This window comes from Peromyscus eremicus, chromosome 4 (assembly GCF_949786415.1).
Source record: "Peromyscus eremicus chromosome 4, PerEre_H2_v1, whole genome shotgun sequence".
NCBI classification, from domain to species: Eukaryota; Metazoa; Chordata; class Mammalia; order Rodentia; family Cricetidae; genus Peromyscus; species Peromyscus eremicus.
This window is the reverse complement of record NC_081419.1, coordinates 144,022,655-144,035,957: the sequence shown is the minus strand read 5'-3', so window position 1 is coordinate 144,035,957 and position 13,303 is coordinate 144,022,655. Positions and strand designations below refer to the sequence as shown.

At 45.0% G+C, this 13,303-nt stretch overlaps 1 protein-coding gene across 2 annotated transcripts in view; it reads left to right on the top strand.

The window, feature by feature from the left end:
• Bcas1 (brain enriched myelin associated protein 1) overlaps nt 1-13,303 on the top strand; it is a 76,289-nt gene that overhangs the window by 41,452 nt on the left and 21,534 nt on the right. For both annotated transcript variants that reach the window (XM_059261984.1, XM_059261983.1), the window contains 2 exons: nt 424-633; nt 9,685-9,726. In XM_059261984.1, coding sequence (XP_059117967.1) covers nt 424-633; nt 9,685-9,726 — 252 coding nt within the window. The remainder of the gene's footprint in view (nt 1-423; nt 634-9,684; nt 9,727-13,303) is intronic.

Here is a 13,303-nt window from a genome sequence, read left to right as displayed (position 1 = left end):
AACAACTTGCAGGAGTCAGTTCTCTCTTCCACTATGTGGATTCAAGGGATTGAACTCAGGTCATCAGGCTTGGAGGCAAGTTCCTTTACCCACTGAGCCAAGAGCCCACCCAGAACTCCACTTTCTAATAATATACCACCTCTCCCCAAAACCTACCCCCACTAAATTACTTACACAATCATCATTACTAACAAATCTCCCCCTTTTTTCTTTCCCAAAAGGGAAATATCTGGAATATATTTTCTTTAACACAAAGCTATATTCACAGTGGAAATTTGCATAAAACAGAAAATTAGAAAGAAAAAAAGACTAACACCATGCATGACCCCAGCCTGTGCTTATTTTAACAGGGAATCTTTTACTTTTGAAACTGTGAGATTATTTTGAGTTTTTCACTTTCCTTTTACAAACAAAACTTTTTAGGAGACTGAAAACTCACCCAGTACTTCAGCCAACCTCAAGTCAGAAAAAGCCAGCTTCACGCCCCAGGAGCCTCAAGGGGCGACCAAGAGTTCGAAAGGCTGCGGCCCACCAAGTCATGCGCCTCCTGCTGCAGCCAGTGACCCAAGGGAAGGCAGCAAGGAGAAGTCGGGGCCCACCGCACTGCCTCTGGGAAAGCTGTTTTGGAAGAAGGTGGGTCTGGTCGCGAGGAGTTCGCAGGGTCCGGGGCGATGGACTGGACGCCGATGATTCTCAGACGTTATTGTCCTCCTCTGTGATTTAGCTTGCCATTGTCATGCTATTCACAGGTGCTCCGTGGGGAGAAAAGACTGTGAACCAGTAACAGTTGCCATTCTTTGAATGACTAGGGTTAGTGACCAAGGGCTGTGGTGTGTCGACTATCTTGTCCCTCTGCAACGGTCGATAGCCCGGGCTTCCTCAGCACACACTCTTCCAGGGCAGAGGACCCCCTCTTTGTCTTTACCTCCCCCTGTCCAGATGCAGCCCTGGTGAGCCGATTCTTAATCCCCATTTTAGAAAATATGATGTCCACCAGACCACCAGCAGGGGGGCGTGATCTGTAGTACAGCCGAGTTGGCAGAGGTGCCGCACGCACAGAAATGGTGGCCGGGCTGCGGTGGTCCGAGAGCGGGGCTTTACCCATCGGTGCAGAGCAAACCCCACTGTAACGCATGGTCAGAACTCCGACCCGGTTTATTATTTTTTTATTTATTTATTTTTTTTGTTTTGTTTTGTTTTCCGAGACAGGGTTTCTCTGTGTAGTTTTGCGCCTTTCCTGGAACTCGCTTTGGAGACCAGGCTGGCCTCGAACTCACAGAGATCCGCCTGCCTCTGCCTCCCGAGTGCTGGGACTAAAGGCGTGCGCCACCACCGCCCGGCGCCGACCCGGTTTAAAGTTCTCTAAAAGATGAATGAGAAGCTGGGGTGGATTCATACAGCTGGAAGCACCTGAGTCAGTGGCGTCCTCAAAACCCCTGCACTTGGCACACCGCACAAAACAGCGGCAAATGCCCATCGGTTTCACTCTCTTGGCGAGAATCCAGCTGGACCTCTGAGCCACTTTCTGGTTTATTTCTTGTTGTACAGAAAGTTTTTCTTGTAGATTTTTCCCAGGACACTGATTCCTCTCATTCATGAACACATTGGAACATGCCAACTACTATTTTAATTCTATTTCTGCCTACATACTAATTTAGAAGTATTTTGCCAGCAGTAAACATAGGAAACAATTTCCAAATGATTTATGTGCACATATTGGTGGCACAGGAAATGACTTCAGTGACCCATATTTGAATATTCACATTTAAAGAATGATTGTATACTCATATATGTATGAGACTTACATGTACTATGTATATATTTATCATCTATATAGTTATATACCATATGTACAAGTACATATGATAGTTATACATATATTCAGCCAGGCTTGGTAATACGTGTCTTTAATCCCACCATTCATGAGGCAGAGGCAGGAGGATCTCTGTGATTTCAAGGCCAGACTGGTCTATATAGTAAATTCCAGGACAGCCAGGACTAAACAGAGAAAACTGGTCTAAAAAAAAAACAAACAGAATTGTACATATCTTCAAAGCATATCAACATATTATACTTTAGATCAGCATAGACTTTTGCGAGCTAGAGAGTGGTTCAGAGCAAGTAGCACTCTTGTGGAGACCCCGGGTTCAGTTCCAGTGCCCATACTGGGGGGCTCACAACTGCCTGCAGCTCCAACCCTAGGGGACCTGATGCCTCTGGTTTCACACACACACACACACACACACACACACACACACACACACACACACCTTTTTTGCAAGCAGATTTATTGCTCAAGTTGAGGCCAAGTGCATTGAGTTTAGAAAGGAATCCAGTGAAGAGAGATCATGTTCCGTAAAACGTGTCCTGGTGTGATGGCAAATTTGGATGCTCCGAGAAGCACACATCAAACAGAGGTATCAGTGATTTATGGGGGAAATTCCTGTGAATGGCGAAGGAGTGGAGGCTGGAAGTCAGTGCTGAGGCCACAGTGAGAGGCTGTTGTTGGGTGTGTGGGAGAGAGATGGGGGCGGGGAGCTTGGCTTGCAGCTGGTGCTGGCAGAAGCCGAGGGAATGCCACAGCATAGCTTGCTCATGGTCAGAGTCCCACAATGGACAGGAAAACAGGACCCAGGGCCCCTCCATGCTCTGTCAGTGACAGAGTCGTCAGGGAAAGGACAGTAGAGTGCTGAGGGTGTGACAGGTGAAGTCTGTCCCCACAGTAAGTCTGACACACCTCCAAGCCATCTCACGCTGAGCCATCTCACTAACAGATTTTTCCATTTTCATGTGGGGACTAGGTAAGGAAGCCCGGATAAAGGCTAGATGCTCCCAGAAAACTAGAGATGAGATGAAATGTTCAGGATCTGTGGAAAGTCTAACATCTGTGATGTCATGTGACATTTGTGAGCTCAGACCAGCTATCATGATCAAAATGGGCCATGTCCTATCTTAAAGAAAAAAAAAATCTCTTCTAAGAGCTGGACAAGTTCTTTTAAACAAGAGAGCCCCTGTAGGTGGAGCTGCCATGGATAAACTATGTGCTGTGAAGCTCTTTATATGGTTTTTTATGTCTTTATTAGATCTCTAAGAATTCCGAGCAATGTGTTTGATCATATTCACCCCTCCCCTGACTCCTCCCAGATTCACCCCCTTCCCTACCCATTGAGCTCTATGTCCTCCCTTTTTTTTTTAACTTCTTCACCCATCAAGTCCCATTTGTGTGACCCATTTATTCTTGCATGTGTGGCCTCCCACTGGAGTGTGGCCAACCAGGGACCACTCTTGTAAAGAAAACTGAGCTTGCTTTCCCAGCAGCTGTCAGTTGCCTATAGTACCATGGCTAGGGGGTGGGACTTCCTCTCCACCTCTCCTGTCCATGGGGAATTTGGCCTGGCTTGTAGCTCCTTGCTCTTGGCAACACATCTTCAATGGGATCCTGCCAATTTTTTAAATTGGAGTTGTTAAGAGTGTTGTTAAGAGGGCCAGACTATTCTTTAAATTAACCAATTAAGAGCTAAGTGCTACTAGAGGAGACTGGGGTGATTCTGTTTCTGAGGTTTGAATGATTCTCTCATACCAGACATTCCCTGGTTATCAAAAAGAGACTGAGAAATGGAAAAACACTCACATGTTATTAAAATTATTAATAAAAAGTAATTTTAGTATAGGTTAAGTATGTTTCATTCAATATTTGGGACATATTTATGCTAGTAAAATTATTATTTGTTGGTCTGAGATTCAAATTTAATGGGACATTAAATCACTAGGCTGCTCCCTTTCAGGGAACCTCTGGGTTTGGCCTCAGTCCTGTTTATTCCATTTTCAGTCTGAACAGCTGGAGTCTCTCCTTCAAAACACTGCACGCTCTTCAGTTGCTCCCAGAGATCCTCTTTCTCAGCCACCCTGTCCAGGTTTCCTTCTTGCCTCTGCGGTGCCCTCGCAGAACACGTCCCCAGGCTGGGTAATCAAGCCCTCTCTGCCCTTCTTCATGTGTTATCCGACACACCTGCTCCTTGGCTGTGGAAGGCACCGAACTGCAGTCTGGTCCTCCCGGTCTCTCAGCCACAGACTTCTCCGAAGGATAGAGAAGAGGAGCAAGGGGCTGCCAAAGGCTCTTCTTTGCCCCTGTGTACTGAGCTGGGAAACCAGGCCAGGGGCAAAATCAGACGAAACACAAGATCTAGACTGAGTTCATCATGGGCAATGTCATGCTTTCAGAGAAGAGTGGAGACATGTGCCCACCCCTCCATAGATAGCAGCAAAGCTCACCCAAGGGTGAAGCCAGTGCTTAGAAGTGACAGATGACTTAGGACAAGGGGAAGCGCTTAACAGCCTGACTGGCAGCCCCAGGGTGTGGGTTATTAGCACAATTTTGATCTCCATCAGCAGCGGTTCTGTTTATTTTGAGCTCTGTGGCTGCATCTGATGTATTTGAATACAGCAGAAGAATGCAAACCATCCCACATGGCTGCTCCCTTTGGGGAAGCCTCTGGAATCTGGTCTCAGCCTTGCTATTTTATTTGTTTATCAGTAAAAGGAGTAAATGACGTAAAAGCACTCATCAAGCTCACCAGCTGGGTGAGTTCATTAACACAGTCTGAACAACAGACAGTAAAACCCTCAAGAAACTGGCACAAAAAGCTGAAGTTGATATGACCCAGAACTCTGTTTTACAAAAGTCAGTGTGCCCCTTGACTACAGAGAGCGAGCCATTAAGATGTTAACTGAGCCTCACGGCACACCCTGCCTGCCCAGTCCAACCTTGGAACCAGTGTCATTGAAGCAGTGTTTACAATGTCTCTTTGTTGCTGGAGATTTTCAGGTCAGAGCCTGGGTCTTGGTAACTCTTAAAAACTAGGCTGATCCACTCATCCTCAATCTGCCAGTAGTGAGGAGGGTGAGTATTTCATGTGGCCACATTGGGAAGAAGAACAAATAAAGAGGTCCACTGACCTCCAGCTCTATCTTTGGGTCCCTGACGTGAGGTTTATGGTTAAATAGAGAGCAAAATGTATGCACAGCTAAGCTGTCTTGGTCAATATGTGGTCCTGTCCATCACTGACTCCTGGCTGTATTCAATGCTTTACGTATGCGAACGAACTGCATATATATATGACGTATATAAAGGAGTCTATGTCCCGCCCCCACTTGACCTGTCTGTGTGGCTCTAGGAAGCTAAGATAGGTGATTATAAATTATTCTGGGCTTCCATATATATCTAGGATCAGCCCGAACCATAGAACTCTTACCAGAGCCATTGAGAGTCACCAGGCCATTCACTCTACCTGTCCCAACTCTTGGACTCCAGCATAGTTCATCTGCCACTTGCAATGTCACAGGGAGAAAGCTGCCTACCTGGATTGGCTCTCTGGGGGCAGAATCCAAGGTCAATTCTTGGGTTCCTGGGGGTGTCATTTAATATGGTTTCTCCTCAGCACCCACAAAGTCTCTTCTCTCCATAGAACACAAGCAATTTAAGGGCAGCTGAGCTGGTCGGACTTGATCTACCAGCCACCAGCAGCCACTCCTGCAGACTGCAGAGGCAGCAGACTCCTAGAGTTCTTACTTCCTCCTGTGAATACTCTTTCGGCTTTTTTTTCCATTGACCACTGTCTTTCTGCTCTGCTTCCTACACACTAGCTTCTCCAGGAGTCTATGGACAACTGTACCTAACTACAGACACTGTTTTCCTTGTTTCTTCCACCTGCTTACCTTCCAGAGGAGGCGTGTTATGTAAGCAGAGTTGCACAACAGAACACTAACCCTGAGCCTGCCCCTGCAGTCACAGTGTCCAGGACTCGGGTGCTGAGCTGATGTTCTCTTACACCAGGTGTGAAAGTGTGGCTGGAACTGGCCTCTTGGCTCTTCTGAATCTTTATGCTAAGTCAGTGTTTCAGTTGCTGCTGGTTGGGAGGCTGCATCTGCAGACAAGTTTGTAAACATCTACAAAGCTCAGAAAGATTTGGTGGTTCTTTCGTACAGTCCTAGAAACACTTATCATTACACAGTGCACAGCTCTTTCCCTTTTCTGTTCTAATCTAACCCTTCGGGTGACGTTAAGAGGAGATCTCTTCTTGGTAATAGGAATTACTCTTTACTGTGCCATCACTTTAGTATACAAAACAAAACAAACAAACAAAGAGAGAAACCATACATACAGGGGATTGAACCTAGGCAAGCAAGTACTCTACCACTGAACTATATCCCCTCCACCTCATATCCACCCCACATGCACTTTTTTTTTTTTTTTAGTTTGAGACAGGATCTCAACTAAGTCACTGTTGACATGAAAAGTACAGCTCTCACCTCAAAGGGAGACAGAGTTTACTCTGAAGTTAACTGTTGGTGACCATGACCCAGGAACACAGATCTGGGTTATCTGAAACACCGAGTCCCAACAGTCACAGTTTCATGAAGTTTTTATCTTAACAGAACAAAGCCATAAATCAGCAAGGTTTTGAAATACATCAGTGGAAACATCAGCTTCCAGCAGAGCTGAGTGTGGGCCCCAGATGCTGTCTTGTGACGTTCTTGGCTTTGAGGTTGATGGAAGACAGGAGTCAGTTTGCATAGACCACAACAGCTAGCTAGATATTAGCAGATATTACATTTAGAACTTAAGAGCGCTGTTCCCTTTATCTGCTTTTATTTGTGGTTCTGTTGACACAGCAAAGGCTCTGATAGCAAACAGTTTGATCTAAGCAAAACTACGGTCAATGTAGAGAAAAATAGAAAGTAGACTCAAGCAGTACAGAACAGTCTTGAAGATGCTATAAAAATTGCTCAGGTGTGAGAGGGACGTTCATGAGCTCTCAAAATAAGGACTGTTCAGGCTAATCAGATGATTCAGTGAGTGCTTACTGCCAAGCCTGATGACCTGAGTTTGGTCCCTGGGAACTTCTACAAGTTGGTCTCTGACCTCCATATACATGCTGTACCACAAAGAGAGACACACACAAATAAACCACTTTAAAAAGTATGCGGGGTGGGAGGGGGTGGGGGGAATGTCTGGATAGTATGACTTTCAAAGTGTAACATAGCAATCTCAGACTGATCATGAACTCACCAGGTAGCTAATCTTACCTTTCTGGTCCACCTCCCAAGTGCTGGGATTTTTAGAGGCATGTGCCACCATGCCGGGTTCATGTGATGCTGGGGATGGGACTCGGGTTTGTGCATGCTAACCAAGCATGCTATCACCTGAGCTACACTCCAAACCCCCCAACAGGCAGAAGGATCTGGAAATCTAAAGGCACAGTGAAGATCAAGGGAACATGGGTGTTCAGAATGAACTCCTCCTGGCCCTCTCAGTCACCTACACCAAGCTGACAGTGTCTTCTAGAACACAGTGAGCAACTGACAAGAACCTTACAGACAGGAACATCCAGATAGGACTGGCCTGACGACAGAGAGCTGGGATGGGAAAGAGGCTTGAAACTTTGTGAGCTCTGCTTTTAAGTAGTGTGTGTGTGGTGGTAGGGGGCGGGGGGAATGTTTCCTCAACCTAATGTAAACAGTATTTTGACTCCAGAAGCTATTGTAGGTTGGACTTGAGGAGGTCAGGTATCCCTTGAGTCTTTAATTCTATTTAATATTACCTGTGTGTAATATTAAATAGCTCCCCACTGGCCTAGAGAGAGAAGTTGGCTCTGTCTTAGTTACTTTTCTATTGCTGTGATAAAACACTGTGATCAAGAGCAATTTCGGGAGGAAAGAGTTTATTTCCGCTTACAACTCTCAGGTTACACTCCATCATCGATGGAAGTCAGGGCAGGAACTCAAAAAGGGCAGGATCCTAGAAGCAGGAGCTGATGCAGAGGTAATGGAGGGGTGCTGCTTACTGCCTTGCTCCCCATGGCTTGCTATGCCTACTTTCTTATACAACCCAGAAACTCCTGCCCAGGGGTGGCAACACCCACAGAGGGCTGGGCCCTCCCACAATGATCACTAATCAAGACAATACCCCACAGATTTGCCTAGAGGCCAAGGTTATGGAGACGTTTGCTCAGTTAAAATCTTCTCCTTCCAGATATGTCTAGGTTTCTGTCAAGTTGACCAACTCCAGTCAGCACACACTCCAAGCCAGCAGCATCCCTTGTAAATGGTTTTGACTGTGGCATCATTTCCGCATCAATAGAAACTTTCAGAAATGTTGGGGTTCCTGTGTGCCCAGGATGTCCTTGATATGGAAATAAGATGGGCAGAAACAACAGTCTAAGCCAATGATCTTAGCTAGGAAGCTTGCAAGTTCACAGTCACCAGATGGGGACTTGGCTTTCAGAACAATATCCTCCACGCTGTTCCACCTGAGCAAGTGACTTGGCCTCTCTGTGTCGTTTCTTACACTGTAAATTATGGTCATGTACTTGTTGCTTGAGACACATTAAGGGAGATAAGGCATGGCAGGCACCTGAGAGATTCGTGTGCAAATATCCCTTCTCTTCTTCCCTTCCCTGTTACTGAGCAGGACTAAAATGGGTATAGGGAAATGGTTTTAACCTGGAATCGAAGAAAAAGACACAGAAGGTCTGTGAGTATCCTGGTATCATCTGCAAAGTATTTTGTTTCTTGGAAATTCTCAAGGCAGTCTGTATCTACAAAAGCCCCACACACCAAGGTTTAAGAACCACTGAAGGAAAGCTACCAAGATGACTTCCAGAGTCATAGCCAACTGACAGAGTGTAGCATTGACCTTTGGAAGAATCAGGATGCCCCCTCTCCTGTTTGGGGCAGGACTCTAGATGCCATGTGACTCCAGGGGAATAATAGTGTCTGGACTAGGGTGTGTGAAACCCTAGGTCCTAGCCTTCCATGGACTAGTCCACTCAGGTTGAACTTGAGCAGGACAGAGTTGCCCAAGACCAAGGGCTAGTGTAGGGAGCTGCCCCCAGTGCTGACTAAGGACTACAATCAGATAAGGCTGGGGACCCTCTTATAAGGTGGGGGTACCTGCTTGCTTCAAGACCCAGAGCACATTTCTCTGTTTCTCTTATAGAATTTCAAGAAGTTATCTGTTTTTGCCTAACAGTAGCTGTGTGTTGAAGGACTATATTTCCCTCTTGGGCTAGGAATGTAGTTCATTTGGTAGAATGTTTGCCCAGCATGCAGGAAGCCCTGGATTTGCTCCCCAATATCATATAAGTGAGGATAGTAGTGCACGTGGTAGTGCACACTTGGAATCACAGTCCTGGGAAAGTGGAGGCAGGAGAATCAGAAATTCAAAGTCATCTTTGACTATAGAGTAAATTCAAAGCTAGCATGAAATGCATGACATTCAGCAATAATAATAATAACTATTGTTATATATTATTATATAGTTATTATTATTGTTCTGTTTTTATTGGCTACTAGAAAATGTGAAGCAAATACGTTCTTTCCCACAGCCACAACTCTGCAGCTAGCATTTTCTGTGACAATCATTCCTGTTCCAAGCATACCCTACCTGTGACACTATGTTTATTCTTTGTTTGTTGCGTCTTGAAATACACAACTTGTATCATCTTGCTATACCATTTGCCTTTGTGGAAGCCTCCTTCAAATTCTTGCTCAAACAAGGTCTACATTAACAGTTCAGTATGTGAGAACTACCTTGTTGGACTGGTAGACCAGATGACCCTTTGCTCTTGGGTGACTTACTTTGGTAACATCTTGACTCTTGCTTTTGTTTTTATCTTCCTCTAGTCAGTTAAAGAGGATTCACTTTCCACAGGTGCAGAGGAGAATGTAAGTGACTCCGTGCCATCTCAAATCATCTTAAATCACTGTCATCTTCGGTGTGTCGGGCCATTGGGTGTTCAGCTCGGGGATCCCTTGTTTTGCATGTCCTGTGTTTTGCATCCACTGTAGACTCTTTCATCCCTTCCCATGATCAGGGGCCAAGGTGCGGGGGACAACATTGGACCAATTCTTTATCATTCCCATTGAATCTACGCAAAAGTAGATCCAAAATCAGAGCGTCCCTTTTCTAGCTTGTCATCCTTCAGGGGCTGAACGAGTCTACTGCACATAGTAATGGCTTTGCACATCCTTAAGAGATGGGGTTGCATCTTCTGCTTTGTTCTGCCTGGACTGCTCCTTCACCTTCGTTTCCATGGTTATCCAGATTCTCACTAACTTTGGGTGGTACTCAGACCCAGCCATTTGTATCAGGCATGAGGATGTCTTACAGCAATAATCCAGACTGTTGTCTCCACTAGATAGCTGACCCCAGGGGTCTGATAGACTGATGGCCAGATATTTCTGGCCTTTAGTCTTCTAGAGATAGTAAAAAATTTTAAAACAGTTCACTCATGTCCAAAGGAATGGTGTTGTATGAGATCTCTCTCTGTGTCTCTCTCTCATACACACACACACACACACACACACACACGCACGCATGCACGCACACACACAATGTGTCTTTTGAAAATCTTATCCTGAGAGATTACTAAATGGGGCCTTGGCAGCTCCAGGCTGAAGACAGCAGCTCTCAGTGCTGAAAGCGGTGAAGACTGGACATTTTTATGATTGGGGTAAGTGAATGTACAACTTCTGAAGACAACAAAAGGACATGATCACTTTGCCAAGGGAAAATGTACTTGCCTCCTCTGGAATCTCTTGTTCACTTACCATGAACAGTGTATATGTTTTCACGTTTATTTAGTTACTGGAACCAAATGGATGTTGGAAATCCAAACATTTTCCCTAAAATGTTAGTCATGATAGGGGTGAACACTGGAATGGCTGTGTATGATTCCTATACTCATCAACATCTATTCACTTCCCATGGTATTGAATCGCATAAGGACATTTTCATACAACTATATGATGTACTTTGAGTGCTACTCCCATGTTTCTGACCCTCCTCTTCTTCCCATCCCATGTCCAGTGAGTTCCCATTGTTCCTCTAGAAGTGTTATTATTCTTATTAAGAGAAAAGTCTCGACAATCTGTTGGTCCTGTTCCTTCATACATTCTTTTGTCCATCATTCACTCTTTCTTTCATTCTATCCTTTCCTCTTTTATTTCTTGAGTCAAAGTTAATATCTCAGCAAAGCTCAGGCCTTCTCTCTTGATTCTAGAAAGTTCTTGTGAACTTTCCTTGTATTTTCTAAGAAGCCTGAATCTTCTCTCCTGTCAACCTGAAAAGCACAAGTCTGCTCAGAGACTGAGTTCTCTGAAGAGAAACATTTGGGGAAAATCGGTGTTTCCATTTATTCTAGGATCCCTGTATTCCCCACAGCTCAAGTATCAAAATCTGGAGTTGACCTGAAACAACCAAGCACATTTCACTTTGTACCATATGGTTAAAACAGGAATATGGCTGAATTAATAGATATATTCCTAGTATCAAAAAGTAACACAGAAGGAAAGCAAGACATTTTTCATGAAATGAAGAAATGTTTTATACATTGCTTTTTTTTCCCCCTTGCTTAGCCCTTTACCTTGCATTTCCAATTTTAAGGCTCCACATTTACCATCTAGCTTCCCATCACTTGGAGGGAATGAAGATAAACAGCTATGACCCAGGCACCATTATCTCCAGGTCACATTTCCCCCTGAACCTCAGTTTACTTATCTGTTATATGGGGATACTGATGGAAGCAGTTTGTGGCTCTGGTGAGACTGAAGTGAGATGGGAATTTAGACATCAGTAAACTACAGTTCACAGGCCAAATCCGGTCCACCACCTATTTTTAATGTGGCCCACAAGTTTAAAGTGGTTTTCTATATTTTTAAATGGCTGGGGGAAAAAAGAAAGAAAAATATTATCATGACATGTGGAAATTACATAAATTCAAATGTCAGTACTGGCAAAGTTTTCTTAGAACTCAGCCACATATCCCTTTACACATTGTCTCTGGATGTTTTTCCTGGTGGACCAAGAGAGGCAACACCTCTCGCAGGGACATCTGGCTGCCCCCAGCAGCAACTGCTGGTGAGTGGCAGGTGACACAGTGAATACCGGTCCTGCCATCAATGTCTAGTTCCCAGGGAAGTGATGCTTTCCCAGCGGCTGGGCATCCAGGTGGAGTGAGGAGTGTGTAAAAACAGAAGTTCATTCTTCCTCCTTGGAGAAGCAACAGTATTAATCACAGCAGTACCCAGTCCTCTAACGCTCGCTGCAGGACGGCTAGAAGCCACTAACCTTGTTCCAAGATTCTGGTGACCAGTGACTTCTGGGGAATGCGGTTGAACTGCCTCGTTTTGTCTAGTTTCTCTTCCTATACCTTTCCAAAAGCAGCCTGTCAGTCCGTGTATAGTCCACTGTGATCCCTGAGCTAAAGGTGGGGGTGACGTCAACCTCAGGTTTTCATGAAAAGAAAATAGAGCCTTGAAGACCATGAAAGTTTAGAACTTCTTCTAAAATCGGATTCTAACCCTATAAAAAGTAAAATCCGGGCCAGCAAGATGGCTCAGCAGGTAAAGGCACTTGCTGCTAAGCCTGACAGTGTGAGTTTGATCTCTGAGATCCACGTGGTGGAAGGAGAGAACCGACTCCTGAGAGTGTCTGCTGTACACACACACATACACACACACACACACACACACACACACACACACACACACACAAGTAAATAAACATTTACAAGGCTGAAAAATAGTTGGGAATAGTGGTGTTCACCTTTAATCCCAGCATTCAGGAGACTGAGGCAGGTGGATCTCTGTGAGTTCAAGACCAGCCTGGTCTACATAGAGAGTTCCAGGACAGCCAGGGCTACTTAGAGAGGCCCTGACCCAAAACAGAAAAAAAAGATGGAAAAAAATCTGTCTTGACTATAGCAGTTATGGAATAGCTAAGGTATACCACAAAAATGTTTTGGCCTTAGTTGGTTAAATTATTATAACTAATGAAACTAATCTTCCCTTGCTAACAATGTATAAAATCAAAGCAACAGGTACTTCCTTAGTAAGGGACCTATCAGTTTCATGTGAAGAAAACAAAAACCCACCTGGATGCAAAAGAAAACAGCATACTGGCTGCCGTTGCTGAAAGTGCTGGGGCGAGCCTTGCCGGGGCTCCTGAAGCATCCACCAGGTCACGGTTTGCAGCACGTCCACTCACGTTCCATCATTACGGCACACCTCCCATCAGAGCCACAGACTGTCTTATTAGGAGTGATTTTTCCCTCTAGGCTCTTGTACACAAAGGTTTGAAATGCTTCAAAGACAGAATAATTCAGAACCCAGGGTCAGGAGGTCAAAGTCTGTCCTTACCTACTCAAGAGCCATCTCCGACTCTTCTACCCACTGTGGCAACAGCTCTTTTATGACCACGAGGTAGCAAATGTAAGGATGAAATCCCACAGACCAAGGACAG